This window comes from Thalassophryne amazonica, chromosome 16 (genome assembly GCF_902500255.1).
Source record: "Thalassophryne amazonica chromosome 16, fThaAma1.1, whole genome shotgun sequence".
Taxonomy (NCBI): domain Eukaryota; kingdom Metazoa; phylum Chordata; class Actinopteri; order Batrachoidiformes; family Batrachoididae; genus Thalassophryne; species Thalassophryne amazonica.
In genome coordinates this window covers 30,600,388-30,617,685 of record NC_047118.1, presented here as the reverse complement: position 1 = coordinate 30,617,685, position 17,298 = coordinate 30,600,388, and the positions used below count along the sequence as shown (strand labels likewise).

At 46.6% G+C, this 17,298-nt stretch overlaps 1 protein-coding gene across 1 annotated transcript in view; it reads right to left on the bottom strand.

Annotated features, from left to right (window-relative positions):
- Nucleotides 1–3,891: 3,891 nt before the first annotated feature.
- The window catches only part of cabp5b (calcium binding protein 5b), a 62,353-nt gene continuing 48,946 nt past the window's right edge, over nucleotides 3,892–17,298 (bottom strand). Inside the window, 2 exon segments of the mRNA XM_034190608.1 lie at nucleotides 3,892–3,920; nucleotides 4,521–4,668. Coding sequence (XP_034046499.1) covers nucleotides 3,892–3,920; nucleotides 4,521–4,668 — 177 coding nt within the window.

The window sequence follows — 17,298 nt, the reverse complement described above, 5'->3', positions numbered from 1 at the left end:
CTCCTATAGAAATTTGCAAAGCCGAGGAACTGCTGTAGTTTCCTACGGCTTATCGGTTGGGGCCAATCTCTCACCGCCGCAACCTTGGCCGGATCAGGGGCGACGGAGTTGGAGGAGATTATGAACCCCAAGAAGGACAAAGAAGTGCGGTGGAACTCGCACTTCTCGCCCTTCACAAACAGCCGATTCTCCAACAACCGCTGTAGGACCTGACGTACATGCTGGACATGGGTCTCAGGGTCCGGGGAGAAGATGAGTATATCGTCCAGATATACGAAGACGAACCGATGCAGGAAGTCCCGCAAGACGTCGTTTACCAAAGCTTGGAACGTCGCGGGGGCGTTGGTGAGGCCGAACGGCATGACCAGGTACTCAAAGTGACCTAACGGGGTGTTAAACGCCGTCTTCCATTCGTCTCCCTCCCGGATCCGAACCAGGTGGTACGCGTTTCTAAGATCCAATTTAGTGAAAATTTGGGCTCCATGCAGGGGCGTAAACACAGAATCCAACAGGGGCAACGGGTATCGGTTGCGAACCGTGATCTCGTTCATCCCTCTGTAATCAATGCATGGACGGAGTCCGCCGTCTTTCTTGCCCACAAAAAAGAAACCAGCACCCATCGGGGAGGTGGAGTTTCGGATCAGCCCGGCAGCTAAGGAGTCCCGGATGTAGGTCTCCATTGATTCGCGTTCCGGACGTGAGAGGTTGTACAGCCTGCTGGACGGGTACTCAGCGCCCGGGACCAAATCGATGGCACAATCATACGGTCGGTGCGGGGGAAGAGTGAGCGCCAGATCTTTGCTGAAAACGTCAGCAAGATCATGGTACTCCTTTGGCACCGCCGATAGATTGGGGGGGACTTTGACCTCCTCATTAGCCGTAGTGCCGGGAGGAACCGAGGATCCTAGGCACTCCCGGTGGCAGGTTTCGCTCCACTGCGTCACAACCCCAGACGGCCAATCAATCCGGGGATTGTGCTTCACCATCCATGGAAAGCCCAAAATCACTCGGGAAGTAGATGGTGTGACGTGGAACACTATCTCCTCCCTGTGATTCCCAGACACAACCAAAGTCATTGGTTGAGTCTGATGTGTGATTAATGGAAGCAGGGTGCCGTCTAGTGCTCGCACCTGCAATGGTGCCGGCAGAGCCACCAGGGGGAGCCCTACTTCCTTTGCCCATCTGCTGTCCAGCAGATTCCCTTCCGACCCTGTGTCTAATAGTGCTGGGGCATGAAGGGTTAAATCCCCACTCAGGATTGTTACTGGGATTCGTGCAGATTTGCGGGGTTTTCCCGCGTGCGTATTATGGCCCACCCTTAGCCCAGTTTCTAAGGACGGGCGTTGTAGTCTGACCGTTTAGGGCAGTCCCTCTGCATGTGCTCACATGAGCCGCAGATAAAACACTCCCCGCGGGCCAGTCTCCTTTGTCTGATGTTTGTTTTTACTTTGGCCCTGCTCGTGTCCATAGCCTCCTCAGCAGGGGGAGCTGTAGCCACACGGAGCTCTCTGGCAGTGAAGCGCGGGGACGACGTCACTTTGTCGGAACCGGAAGGAGGAGGGACGGCTCGTGCCCGGTCACGCCCCCCGGCCTGCTCCCGACGATGCTCGTTTAAGCGGTTGTCTAAGCGTATAACTAAATCAATAAGCCCGTCAAAATCCCAGGGTTCCTCCTTAGCCAGTAGGTGCTCCTTGAGGACCGGTGACAGTCCATTTACAAAGGCGGCGCAGAGCGCAACGTTATTCCAGCCGGACCTCGCTGCCGCGATGCGGAAGTCGACTGCATACTCGGCTGCGCTACGGCGCCCCTGTCTCATCGACAGCAGCACGTTCGAAGCGGTCTCGCCTCTGTTGGGATGATCAAACACTTGTTTGAACTCCCGTACAAACCCAGTATAAGACGTTAGGAGCCGTGAATTCTGCTCCCAAAGCGCCGTAGCCCATGCGCGTGCCTCTCCTCGAAGCAAATTGATCACATAAGCCACCCGGCTAGCGTCTGATGCGTACATGACAGGGAGCTGTGAAAAGACGAGCGAACACTGCATGAGGAAGTCCGCGCACGTCTCGACACAGCCCCCGTACGGTTCCGAAGGGCTTATGTATGCTTCAGGGGACGGTGGGGGGGTTCGTTGAACGACCAGTGGAATGTCTGATACAGGCCCAGGACCAGCCAGAGGAGCGGCTGCAGCAGCGCCCTGCTCGTGCGCTTCCACCCTGGCGGTGAGAGCCTCCACCCTCCGATTAAGGAGGACATTCTGCTCGGTCACTAAGTCTAACCGAGCCGTGAAGGCGGTTAAGATCTGCTGCAGCTCACTCAACACGCCTCCTGCTGACGCCTGCGCTCCTGGTTCTTCCATTGGCCGTTCAAGCTCGGGTTGACACCCCTCGGAGTCCATGACGATGGCCGAGAAATCCTGTTGTGAAGGTGTCGTAGCACGGACCCACAACAGGGGGCGCAAATGAACGGACAATGACTAAACCAAAAGGTAACAATTTAATGTTCTGACGCTACACAACGAAAAGACACAGAAAATATGCACAGTCAATTAGCACCAGGTGACGTGTGGCAGGCTCGAAGATAGGAGACCCCCCCGACGAGAGAGAAGCCGTACTCCACACGGCTTCCACCACCAACGGTCTGAAGAACACCGGAGCCGCCAAGTCCCGAGTCCCCAGGTGGCCTCTGTTCCCGGCTGTCGACCCTGGCACTGCTGGCAGAAAGCAAAAACAGGATGTGTGAGTGTGAGTCCGCACACTCAGTAATACACAGTCCAACACTGATGGGAGGGAGCACCTCCACCTCCAATCATACACTCAAGCAGCTCCTGTCAGTCACTTATCTGGAGGGAGTGGGAGGCGAAGACGTCGCGGTTCCCACAACACGCCACTCCGACAAAACTGTCCCACAGGAATAAACGGCTGCAAACAGAGATCAAAACGTGGATTAATCCAAATACTGCAGAGAAGGATTACCTCAGGAATGGTAGTCGATTTCTCGGCGAGGAGGTGGAGTTGCAGTCCGGCTTTTATGGTGGTGATGATGATGAACGAGTGACAGCTGGGGCAGGGGATGAATGACAGCTGTCACTTCTTCTAGGTCTGGCGCCCTCTCGTGCTTGGAGCCCGCACTCCAAGCAGGGCGCCCTCTGGTGGTGGTGGGCCAGCAGTACCTCCTCTTCAGCGGCCCACACAACAGCAGCGACTCTCTGGCACGCAAGGGATTATGGGTTACGTGAAAACCCCGAATGCCATCCCTAACCACATCCCATCAGGAAGCACAGGTTCGGTCAGAGACATTAAATGTGTTCTTAGAGAGGACTTTTATTCCTTTTTCCATTGGCTGAGTAACATATTCCACAGGTCGTTGGAGAACTCCTGAATTATCCCAAATTTCACCAAGGGTGAGTCAGATTTCCAGATCACTGCACCATTGAAGCACTGTTTAGAGTCACGACATGGCTTGAAGAAGTGACTGCCCTTACATTGTAATTTTTTTTTAAGTTTATGCACAAGTAAGTTCATATTTTTAAATCAAGTGAAACCTCTCCTTTTCTGGAGAAAAAAATGTTTTTTTTTGTTTTGTTTTTTTTGGTGGGGGCGGGGGTGGGGGGGGGGCAGGAAGCAATGCGATATTTTAATTTTCACCGAATGCCCCAGAGCGTTTACTTGGACATAATAATTAAGAATATTAATTGAATTTAAATGTAAAAAGTGGCATTATCCAAATTAACTGGAACTATGTTGAATAAAGTAACTTATTTTCTCTTTTAGATTTAAATAGCTCTGTAGAATGTTTGGGGCAGACAGTAATAAAGGAAGGGAGATAGAGATAGAAAACATGCAATGACAAATATCACCATAAAATGCCCAAAATGCATGTATTCTGCTGTCCTCACTTCTGTGACATCATTTTCACAAACTCTGCAAAGAGAATGGACAATATTATTGATTAGCGACAACATCAAAGAATGTAAAAAAACTAAGACCTAAAAAAAAAATCATCATGTTATCAGGTGTTATATGGATTTGTCTGCATCCTGTTGCACAGTTTACATTTGTTTCCCAGTGTCATGATAATTAAAGATGGTATAATTTGATGCAGGAAAAGTTATTAAAGATTCAACAACAGTTATATAGGAAGTCTGTAAATGTTTAGGATATACACTGAAAAAAAAAGAAACCTAAATAACTGCTTCAGTTGGTAATTCTCAAATGAATTAAGTTTGCCTAAATCATGTTAACAAGCTGGCACTTTCACAGTCATGTGAAAGGGTTTGGTGATAGCTTTTTTCTGCTGAAGGAGCAACTTCTTGAAGTTAAGTCTAAGCATAATATCTTTAAAAAAAATTATTTAAAAGCTGTGGTCGATGCTGTCTCAAGTTTTGCATCAACATCTGAAACCACTGGGTATTCCAAATATTCAAAAACAGAAGAAAGTGGAAAGGAAGCAAAAAACATTATGCATACATCCTGTGTGTGTGTGTGTGTGTGTGTGTGTGTGTGTGCACGTTTGTATCTCACCCTCAAAATCAACTGTTCCGTCTCCGTTGTTGTCAGCTTCTCTCACCACTGCATCTATTTCATTTTTGCTGGTCTGTTCTCCTAACAACTTCACCATGGCGAGTCTCAGCTCCTCAGAAGTGATGACACCATCACCATCAATGTCAAACTGCAGGAGATAAGAAAATGAAAACTACTGTCTAGTGCACAGCTGTCAAAGATTAGGCCATTTACATCATAAAAAAAAAGACCTTTATAGGCCCCGATGAGCATTAGTCCTAGATTCCCACTGAAAAAAGAAACATCTTAAAAACTTTGTATCAGTTGGTAACATCTAAATGAATTAAGTTGTTTGAACTTAAGTTAATAATTTAGATCAACCCTCTAACTTACAACTTAATTCATTTAGATGTTACCAGTTGAAACAATTAATTTAAGTTAGTTTAACTATTCTCTTTTATCAGTCAGTGTACCATGAAGCAGATGAGAGTCTACAACTCAACCTCCGCAGGACGTCGGTCCATTGCAGGTTACTTCCCCAGCCAAGCCTGGCACCCATTTGAAATGAGACAATGCAGATGAAGTGTCTTGTTCAAGGACACAGACAGGCAGAACAAAGCACAGACCTGGATCAAACCCAGCTAGCCCAACTCGTTATCCCCCTGAGCCACTGCTTCTATATTGTGCGACAGCTTTTTCATAAATGGTTTCATTTCATTTCATTTTCATTTATTTATATAGCGCCAAATCACAACAAGGTTGCCTCAAGGCCCAAGTAAGGTCTAACCTTACCAACTCCCAGAGCAGCAGTGGTAAGGAAAAACTCCCTCTGAGGAAGAAGCCTCAAGCAGACCAGACTCAAAGGGGTGACCCTCTGCTTGGGCCATGATACAGACATAAATTACAGAACAATTCACAAAACAAACATACAGGAAATGTTGCCGGTGCACAGGATGGTTTCTGGAACAGATACCACACCTATCTCTGGATGGAGTTGCACCTCAAACAGAGAGAGAGAAAAAAAGCAGAATCAAGCATCAGAAAGACAACAAATACAGTGTCATTTGTCAGCATTAAGCAACAAGAAAAACAGAAGAAATACTAAGGTGATCACAGGCCACTGGCCCTAAGCTTCACTAAAAAACCCAGAATTTAGATAAAATTGAGGCTGAGGCACGCTCCATTTCCTAATAAAATGAATTAAAAGAGTAAAAATCATAGCAACATACTATGCCAGTATGCTAGGGAAAATAAGTGCGCCTTAAGTCTGGACTTGAAAGTCTCTACAGAATCTGACTGTTTTATGGTCTTTTCTGATGTCAAATTACTAAAAATGGAGAGTGCCTTGACAGCAGGTAATATTTTAATTGCTTGAATTCTTGGTGTTCCATGACAAGGTAAATGCTAAACCTGCTTCAACAGGAAGTTGCAAGTACTGCAAACCATGTATATGTCGCGGCTCGTCTTTTTGGTTTTCTCAGGATGTCGTCTTTTAGATAACACAAACTAATTGCAAGTGATATGCTAGAAAGAGGACACAACACTTTAGAATAATTCAGCCTTAAGCAAGATAAAATGCACAGAGTTTTTAAGTTTATTTAAGCCTTCGACACAAAGCTTAGACAAACTGAGTCCTCTAGAGAGACTGAATATGACAACCGCGCTCGTCTATTTATTGGAGACCCGCGGGCATCGCTCCTCCTTCGACTTTTTTATTTATTTCATTCCCAAGACATGGTTTTCTATTGGAAGCGTCCTCTAGTGAACCCTAAGCAGGTGTTAGGCCATTATTTCAATGTGACAAACGCTCCCATTAAAACATGAAGGATTTACAACTGATTTTTTTAAAAGACCTTCAGCCACAGGTGCAGCTGGCCTGAGGCCCCCTCCGCACGTGGCCTCAGCCACATGTGCAGCTGGCCTGAGGCCCCCGCACGTGGCCTGCGGGAAAGCACCTAAAAGGCCTTGGAAAGCCCCTGACAGACTAAATGACTAATAGAGCCCTTTTTTTTGGGTTGAACACCTGCTAGTTCAACCAGAGGACATACAGTTCGGATCAGGACACTTGATAGTTCATCACAGTTCAAATATGGACCTAAAAATTCTTCTACAGTCCCTCCTCTGGGACTCGAAAGAGTCCCATTACATCAACTATACTCTTGGGTTGTTTACTGACAAGACATCCTCATTTGTGCATTGCAATAAAAAAGAAAAACACATCACTCGAGTTACTGATAACTCTGGTGCGGATATGAATATCAGTGATACTTCACACGGTAAATATATTGCAGTGCAGGTGAACCTACATACTAAGGCACAAGGTGAGCAATTAGCTGGATTATATCAACACAAGGTGACATTCAAACACTGAGTTTTGGTGTAATTCAAGGCACTTAAAATGGCCACATAAAACAAGTTACATCAACCTCTTAATCATGGCAAAGTAAAGGCTTCACATTGACATCAGTGCAACCAATCATCTTCTGGCATCTATTGACTCACTCAACCAGAGGCTCCAACCCATTATACTTGGTTCTACATATTATTTTGTTAAAGCATCACACATTTATTATTTAAATGCATCAAATAACCCCTACGTTACCACTATTTAGTCAACCAATCAAGAAACTATTCTAAGGTTAGCGCAGCTATGTCTAGTTAAATGATAAACACAATAAATGGTTTCCCTTCATGTCCGTCCTTAAGTCATTTGCCTTAGTCAATCATATAATGGTTTTCATTATAGGCCATTTCTCAACATTCTCCACTTTGTTTTTCTTCTTTTTCAGCTTGTTTTCTAATGCCCGTTTTGGCCAGACACCAAATTTAGGCAATGCATGTCTCTTGAGGCATGCTATAATTTAAGAAAAAAGGGGTCCCTATGGTGCATCTTTACTACTAAATCTACAAACACGCCGTGTAAGGGTCCCCTTTTTATAACTTTGCAATGTGATATCTATGTGTATGCATTTAGCTTTATCTGTGTTACGCAGATGATGGTAAGGACAGACATTTACCCAACCTTCGTTACTAACATATATCCTTCTTTGTTTTTATTTACACTCAGATTTCTGAAACCAGTCCGCAATTCAAACTCAAGAACCAAGATCATAGTCCGTGTTCAGTGCCATTACGTCAGTCCGCGCTCCTCAGCATTTACTCAGCATCTGAAGTTTTGGGAGAAGTTGGGGAACATGGGGAGGTTGGCCTTTCAGGGGTAGTGGGGGAAGGATCAGGAATTCTGGCTTTCAGACAGTCGTGCAGTTCTCTGATGGATCTTTCCAGCTCCTTGTGCTGCTTGGCCAGGTTGTACAGGGCCCCCAGAGAATTCTTGCCCACATTCAGGGTGGTGGTGGCCAGCCCTAGCTGTTCCCTTTCCATATGCTCCATCATGCAGGCTAGCATGTCCATACTAGACTGAAGACCACACAGTTGAGTATGGAGGCCCTCCTGAGCACAAGAGATGTTGGCATTGTCACGGTGTATCCTGAACAGGTATGCAGCTGTCTGACTTAGTTGTGGCATGATTTCCTCAAATAGCTCATGGGGAATGTGATTTGTGAGGGGCAGGAGCTGCTCCAAGGTTTTTGGAACAGACTCTTGTGGAAGACGAAGCTCTCGAACCAAGATTGCCATGTCCAGTGGGGTGACCATGACCAGATTAAGGTTGTGCAGTCCAGGGGACAGGAAGTACAAGGGGGAAGGCATTTCGTGTGTGGGGGGAGTATTGTTGATGTCGCACAGGCAAGTGGTTGGGACACTCTGGGCATTTAGTAGCCTGTACAAAGCTCCCTTCTGTCCTGGTGGGTGAGTTCGGCTAAGGTCTACCCCTGCTGATCCTCCTCCAGAGGTACTGGGCTGATCAGAATATCTCTCCTGCCTTGGGGGTGGAAAGCTGGGGACAGGTCCTAGCAGTGAATTGGGTCTAGGATGCACTCGGGCGGTTGCTGCATATGGCCGACCTTGGCTGCCTCCCCTGGAGGGTATTGTTGCCACTGGCACATGTGACTGTCTCCATGGCATCTGCGGAAGGGGTGTGTTCCTGAGTCCAAAGGGTCCTTCAGGTGATGGTGGAGTCCTCGGGCCGACTCTTGCTGCAGGCAGATTCTGTGAAGCCGTCATCGCCAGGTGCTGGAACAATGAAGATCCTTCTGTTGCCAAATGGTTTAGCTGCTGGATGGAAGGCGGCTGTGGCGACCAATCATGTCTCGACCATCCCTCCTGTATATCCTCTTCTCCAAACAGCTCTGAGAGTCCAATCAGACTTGATAGAGGCAGATCAGGCATAGGTCCCTGATCAGGGGAGTCTGGTCTCTCAGCCATACTCCTGTGTCCTAGTAATATACATATACGTTCATTATTACAGCTCCATGTCATTCTTTCAGATATTGTCTATCCTATCCCTCATTTTTGTGGGTGCATGTGTGTGAATGTAAATGTGCGTGCATGTCTTCTTCCTCGTCTACAATATCACCAAGCACGGTCCATCCCAGTCCTCCCTATCTGGGGTATACGCCACAATATTAGGGAGCTGGGGGCAGTCGGGGAGGATAATTGGTATTTCATCCATTTCCATATATTCTGGTTCTCTGTCTGTTTCGTTTGTGCTTTCTTCTAGGGCTCGGATGGCTAGCAGTGGGAGCTGTCCTACTGTGGATGAAATCAATTTATTGACCAGAAATTTTATCAAGGGAATACCACAACATATTACCAGCAAGACCGCCACCCCTGTTAGTACCAAGATTACACCTATCTGGTATAACCAGTCTTTCCATGATATCCACCCTCTCCTTAGAGTCCCAAACAGTGAAAATAGTGGGCCAATATTCATTCCATTCCCTACAATGTATCCAGAATCGTCAGTTTCATTTCTCCCTCCTATGGAGTTACTTAACAGTTCCTGTTGCATCTCCTCAAGTGTGATTAAGAGCTCTGTCAAATTTCCGTCTTCCCCTGTACGCATGGGAATAGCTGTGCAACATTCGGTGGCTTTGATCATAATACAAACTCCTTGTTCATCAGCCATCATCATCTCGATAGCTAATCTATTTTGCATTGTCATTAGCGAGGTGGCGTGCAGTTGTTCGGTTAAGGCTCCTACTGCTGCCAATGTCCAGTTCAGGTATCTTTGCTGATTATACCACAAGTAATTAATCCACTGCACCTCCTGGAACCTAGAACGGATTTTTGGAGTAACCCCGAACAGAGCCAATGCCCATCCCCATTTATCTGCATCTTCATCTGCTTTAACTCTGCTACTGTCTATGGCTTCTAACTGTCGGGGTATCCCTTCTGGTATCCCGTTTCTTACTGTGATGTTGTAGTCTGTTTTAAACGTCATTATTCCTCTTTTCTTACGAAGTTTCTGTGGCATGGGTTGTATTGAATTTGGCATTTCAATTACTGTTATTGCTCCTGTGAGCATCACAGGAGCACAAAGGCCTTTCCAATTCGGGGACAGCGATGACAGGAGTTTCCTTTTTTGTCCGCATATCCAAAAGATGTCAGCTAAGGGTACCGTTCCCTTAGCTAAATTTGGAGTAGATACCCATGAAGCATGGGTGAGATTCAGTCCAATTACAGACCCCCCTGTGGCCGGTACTATTTGTTCACACTGTATGCCTGCTGCTGGCAGGGTGTGACAGACGGTAATGTTCCATGCTGTTTTGGCCGGTTTGTATTCTTGCTGCTTTTGCATACACTGTATGTGGTGTTTTGGCTGGGTCGTCCCTACCTGCCAATCGCTTATGTATTGTGCTACTAAGCCTTTAGCTATACAGAATGGGTGTATCATCCCTTTCTCTATTTTAATCATAGGTGGAACGGTTCCTTCTGTACTTAGGGGCACTGGACAAAGTTTACTGTCGGCAGCATATTTTTCATCACCTACTGCCATTTTCATAACACATTGTGTATAGCATTCTGCTTGGTCTGAGTTATGTTGGGGACTCCTATAACAGTTGTTGATATCAGGTAGGGGTTTAGCCTGAGGTATCACACCTTTCCGGTGACAGGCTATGCAAGGCTTTTCACTGATCTGCCTAGCCGAAAATTTCAACCATTGGTAAAATAAATTGGTCTTCAACCCTTGTGTGCGGGCTAGGTCTGTACTGGGATCCCATCTCCCTAAGTGACTGCTTGTTTCTAGGCTTCTAATTGTCCTCTTTTTCCTTGGTTTGATTTTTACCCATTTTGTGGCTTCATGTACTGTAACAGTTACGTCTTGCTTGGTTTCCCTGCATCCTCTTTTATCACAAATTACCTCTATGTTGAGTGTTCCCTCCTCTTCACATTTGATGCTAATGGCTTCGCCTAATATGTAATCCCCCAGCTTTCCCTGTATTCCTATGTTCTTGTAGGCTTTTGATTTAATGTATACCAAATTATATGTTTTTCCTGTGTTTAGAATGCCTTGTTTAGCTGCTATTGCGGCCATTGCGGCCACGGCACAGTCCTTAATCATTGCTCTGATGACTGTTGAGATGTGCTACTAGATGTGCTACTAAGTGAGCCGTCACTAGATGAGCTGTCACTAGGGATGTGTGGTGTATCTGTGCTTTGTCTGGGTTGTACTTCCTGCGGTTCTTCTGTCGGTAAATCTACTGAGTTGCTGTCCGAGTCTGATGTCTCCTGTGGCCTGTCTATCTGTCGGTCTGTATTTCTGTCTGTCTGTTGGCCTACGTCTCCAGTTGTCTCTGAGTCTGCATCTGAGTCTGTCGCTGCTCTATCTGGCAGGGATCCACTACTCTCTGAAGCTGTGCGTCGTCTTTGTTCAATCAGTCTCTGTGAGCGCCTTGGCCGGTGTTCGCCTGGCTGCAGGGAGGCGTGGCCTTCCCTCGGTGCTTTTTCTGGCTGCAGGGAGGCGTGGCCGTCCCTCGGTGCTGCTGTAGGGTCTCTGGCTTCTCCTGCTTCCCCCCTTGGCCCGGCGGCTCTGCCAAGACGAGCTTGCCGAGGCCGCAGGGGCGCTGGGCCACCAACCCTACAGCAGTGGTTTAAATGAAACCAAGTGTCCTTACCGTCTACTTTGACTGCTGTACGTGAGGCAAGAATAACTTTAAAAGGACCTTCTCGGCGGGGCCTGTCCCACTTCTTTTTGAACACCTTGACGTAAACCAGATCACCAGGCTGGATGCTCTGATTTTCGAGTGGAATCTCTGCTTCTCTGTCTTCTGTAGCACCTTTGACCTGCAAAAAGATAGTTTTGTGTATTTGGGTTAACTGTCTCAGATAATTATGCCATTCGTCTTGTAGCTGCTCCAGCGATGGTCCTTCGTAGGGTCCTCTCAGGTATGGAATAGGCATCGGCCGACCTGTAAGAGCTTCAAATGGTGTCAAATGGGTTAGTCGGTTAGTTTGTGAGCGCATTGACAATAAAGCAAGCGGCAACGCATCCAGCCAGGTTAGTTTGCCATTGCTGTCTGCTATGATTTTTGCTAGTTTGTTCTTTAAAATGCCATTAGCCCGTTCCACCGCCCCATTTGATTGGGGGTGATAAACACACCCAAACTTCTGTTTGATACCCAATTGTTTGAATGTTTCTTGTGTAACCTTGGCTACAAAAGCCCTACCGTTGTCAGATGAGATAGTATCTGGAATGCCAAATCTTGGAAAGACATCTCGGCACAAGAATTTGGCTACCGTTTTATGGTCTTGATTTGCAGAGGCTACTGCCTCAATCCATCGGCTGAATCTGCATATCACTACCAAAACATATCTCATTCGTTTAACTCGATTTTCAGCTCCCATGTCTATGAAATCCATCATAAGATGTCTGAATGGCCCATCAGGGACCGGAATGTGGGCTAAAGGGGCTGTGAATGATTTCCGGACCTTGTACTGTGCACATACCTCACACTCATTCAACAAACGGTCCACTGTTGCTGCCATATATGGTGACCACCAGACAGCTTTTAGTTTGTTCATAATTTGGACTCGCGAACAATGATCGGGTCCGTGGGCCCAAATGATTGCATGTCGTAATAAATTGGTGGGTAACACAAAATGTCCATGACTACTGCGCCACAGCTTGTCCGCTGGCCCCTGACTGCGTGTCTCAATAGCGCCTCGTTTAACCCACATTCGTTTTTCTTCTCCACTGGCCCTACTTTGAGCCACTATCAGTGCGTCAAGTGAAACCAGTGGGGCACAATCTTGGATGGTTAGCAGGGGAAACATATTTTCTCCTTGTGCTCCTTTGCGCGCTGCGTCATCTGCTAGGTTGTTACCTTGAGCTATGATGTTATTATTCTTTTGATGACCTGCACATTTAATGATGGCTACCTCAGACGGTAATTGGAGAGCTTGTAACAGTTGGGAAATCGCTTCTCCATGAGTGACAGGGGTGCCATCTGCTCTCAGGAATCCCCTTTGTTTCCAAATGTTGGCATGTACATGACATACGCCATAAGCGTAGGCTGAGTCTGTGTAGATATTAACACGTTGATCTTTAGCTATCTGGCAAGCCATAGTTAAGGCTTTGATCTCTGCCAGTTGGGCTGAACAAGGCTGATCAATTCCTTGGGACTCCAGTAATTCAAAGGTTTCGCCATCCGTGTTTAGTTTAACTATCCCCATACCCGCATGCAATCCCGCGGCATCCCGAAAGCATGAGCCATCCACGAACAGGGTTAGATATGCATCTATGGCGTGATTATACAAATGTTCTCTGGCTCTCAAAAATTTCTCTGTCTCTGCCACACAGTTATGTGGAGTACCATCTAACGGTGTGGTCAATTTGGTGGCGGGATTCACCATGTGACAACGTTGTATTGTTATTTCTGGGGCGGACAACACAACTTCATATCCAGTGCGTCTAGCTTGTGTTAAGACAAAACGTTGACTGGTTAGCAGGGCATGTAACTGATGCGACGTGTACAACGTTACTGCATGTCCCATGATTATGGATGATGCTTTTTGAAATGCAAAGGCAGCTGCTGCTAGACCCTGATAGCATGGTGGCAATCCTGTTTCAATGTTGTCAAGCTTTGTACTATAATAGGCCAATGGTTGTTTTCCTTCATTTGTTTCCTGCATTAGTACAGCACAAGCATAACCAGCTTTTTCAGTAACATACAAATGGAAAGGTTTCCCATAATCTGGGTTACCTAACGCGGGAGCAGATTGCATGTCTGTTTTTAGGGCCTCAAAAGCTCCCGTTGCCTCATCTGTCCAGACGAGGAGAGCTGCATTGCTTGTTTGCCCCACTGCTCTAATCATGGCACGCAAAGGTGCAGTTTTTATAGCATAATCACAAATCCACGGCCGACTGTACCCTGCCATCCCAAGGAATGAAAGCATCTGTCCCACTGTTTGGGGTTTGGGAGCCTTGATTATAGCCTCCACTTGGCTTGGGGCTATACATCGCGTGGTCCCACACAACTGTCTTCCCAAGTATTCTACTTGTTGTTTGCAGAACTGCAATTTGTCCTTACTTACTTTATGACCTCCATCTGCCAATGCATGCAATACAATTAATGAATCTTTTTCACACTGTTCTTGAGTCTCTGATGCAATAAGGAGATCATCCATATATTGCACCAATGTACTGGGTATGTCAAGGTGTTGTAAATCTTCAGCCAGGACTTTGTTAAAGATGGCTGGGGACAGGTTCAGTCCCTGAGGTAGCCGTGTATACGTTAGCTGTTGTCCCAGAAATGTGAATGCAAACAAATGCTGTGAGTCTGGGTGCACAGGCACACTGAAATAGGCTGAACACAGATCGATTACTGTGTACCATTTTGCTCCAGCAGGGATGCTTGATAGTATAGTATGCGGATCAGGTACTATAGGTGCATCCATTTCTATAATTGCATTGATAGGACGCAGATCATGTACCAGCCGATACTCTTTGGTATTGTTTTTAGGGATAGGGTAGATAGGAGTATTGCATGGGCTTGCAGTTTTTATTAAAACTCCAGCTGCCATTAGTCCCTTAATTACTGGTTTTATGCCTTCAATAGCCTGAGGTTTTAATGGATACTGCCTTTGGTGAGGCAGTTTTGCTCCCGGTTTTACTTTTATTTTTACTGGTAAGGCTGTTTTTACTAGTCCTACATCTGTTTTGCTTTTGGACCACACCACTGGTGGTATTTGCTCTAACAATTTCTCTTGTTGGGCCGATAACACCATCTGTCCCTCTGGTCTAGGATTGAGCTCCACTTTTTGAACTATAGCCTCATCATTTACTTTTAAATTAATTCGTATAAACTGCTGGTCTTTTGACAGATGTACTTGTGGACTTTCCATGTTTTGCCATTCTTCAACTTCTGAGGCTGTCTTTACCATTGGACCTAGGTCATGGGATTCGTACTTTTCTGAGACTAAAAGGGTCACATGAGGCATGGCATTCGGCACTTGATACCATTGTTGTTCAGCTGAAGTTAGCTTGACAGAAGCTGCGGCCCCTTGGGGGCCTAAATAAATTTCTGTGGTGGTTATGTGAAACAGCCGTTGATTCATCAATACATCCCAGCAGCATGCATAGTCAGTTTGTTCTTGTTTGGCATCGAACATCAGGGTGACATGTAAAGGTAAACTAGGTGTATATACTGCTTCATAGTGTTGTTCTGCCCAGGGCTTCCATTTTTTCCCATTCCAGTTGAAGATTTGAATTTTCTGGTTGTAACTTCAGCCAGTATACCATGGGTTGCACAGGTCGGACCTTGTTTTCCATGTCCATAAGCACCATAATGTTGGCAAGTGCTTCGTCAGGAAAGTGTATTTGCAGTCCTTGATGGGTACACACTATCTGGGTTTGTAGCTTACATAAAATGTCTCTTCCCAGCAAATTCACAGGTGTATTTTGTGAGTATAACAGGGGTGCTTCAATTGTTTTTCCTGCAATCGTTACAGGAAGTGGGCGTGTAAAAGGTATTATTTGAGTCTTCCCAGAGAAGCCGATGGTCTTAATTACAGACCCAGAGAGGGGGAGATGAGCGCCCATTTTCCCTATGCAAGAGTATGTTGCCCCTGTATCCACCATGAACGGGAAATCTCTGTTTTGTATATTAACAGTGACGGTTGGCTCTTCCTTAGGTATCATCGAAATAGCCAATGCCACCGTTTCCCCCTCTGTCTTCTCTAGGCCTCCCTATTGCCAATAGGCAGAGGGTCCAACCCAAGGTCGGGCTGGACAATTTCTCATTCGATGTCCAGGTTGTCCACAGCTCCAACACTCATTAGAGGGTTGATCCCCTATTGGGGGTGTTGGTCCCATAGGCGGTCCCGCTTGACTGTTCCTGGGAGCTGAGTTTTGGAATCTGCTTCCAAATGTAGGTTGGCGAGATCCTCTTCGCCACCCTCCTCTTTGACCTTGAAAGTTCCGTGACTCTCCTCTCCACCCATGACTGTAGGTGGGTCCATTTCCGGGTGTGCCAGTGCTATGGTAGTGATAGTGATGCTCCACTGGTGCTGAGACTTCTCCTGCAGCAGTGCTCCCTGCTGCTCCTTGGGGGCTCTGTGTGGCTGTTACCACAGGTGCCTGTAAGGTGGCAGCAGTGTTTGCCGTAGGGCCTGTGCTTGCCGACTCAGAAGGAACAGGGGTCATCATTGGTGCCTGGGTCTTTGTTTTTTCTTTCTTGACTTTGGTTAGCTCTCCCAACTGCATCTGCACCAATTTTTTCGTCAGGGATTTTGCTGCATCTTCTTCTTTTTGTTTTTCTTTCTTGTAGATTTCAAGATGGTGACAAATATGCTCAGAGTATAAAGCCCAATTCATTTTCGATAGTCCCACAACTCCATCTAGGGCTTTCTGAACCTCATCTGGTAGAGCCTTTTTTACAGTTATTTTAAACAGGATTTCAGTTGCTGGAGAATGGTTCCATGCATTTCCTGTTTCCTCCGCCCATCTTTTCTGGAATCGGTGCAGGAACTTCTTTGGGCACTCTTCAGGTGTCCACTCCTCATCATCCAATTTAGAGGGATCCAAGACCTCAGGGTACTTTCTTCTCAGTCCTTCCCACATGGAGTTTCTATAGCGATTAAAGGGGACTTCATCATGTTGATTAGTGCCCATCATTTGTGTTAGTCCAACCTTTCCTGCTAATTCTTCAGTGTCATGTTTTCCCATGACATGCATTAGCAAGGCTTTTATGTCACCTAAAGACAAGGTTACCCCTGCAGTGCCTTCTTCTAAGGCAGTTATCCATCTCCCAGCTCCTTGGGTGATGTCTGGCAGTCTGTTGGCCAGCCCCACCATGTCTGTCCAGCTCCATGGGGTATACACATGATGACCATTTCTAACCACCAATGGGCATATGAGGTCTTCGTCCTCCTCTTCTTCTGTGCGGACTCCATACTGTCTTCCAGATCGAGTGCGACTGACTGGTTCCAGGCAGTCCATCCAGTCGGTTATATTCTGTTCTAAAGCCGCTATGTCTTTGGCTACACATTGTTGTCTTTGCCTGAGTCGGGCCTCTTTTGCAGTCTCAATGATGATCTCACCAGAAATTTTTCGGGTGGGTGGCTCTATAATGTGATTCCCTTGATTGGGCGTCGATTGTTGTAATATTCTTCTTTCCTCGGCGTCGCTATGTCTTTGTATTCTTTCCTTCGCTAGCCGAGGTTGCTCAGCTAGTTCTTCATTATCTCTTCTGGCCAGATCCAGTGTGTCACAGAAGCTCTTGTGCCACTCTTCGGAGCCTCTATAGCCTGTGAAGGTCCAGTCGGCTGACTTATGGTGGGAGGGGACGGTTTTCAGTGGACCTCGATGTGCAGGCGGAGCCTTCAGGTCTCTCTCTTTATCCTCGTCTGCCTCTGTGTCACTGTTATTTGTGGCCCCCCCTGCTGGTCGTGGTGTGCG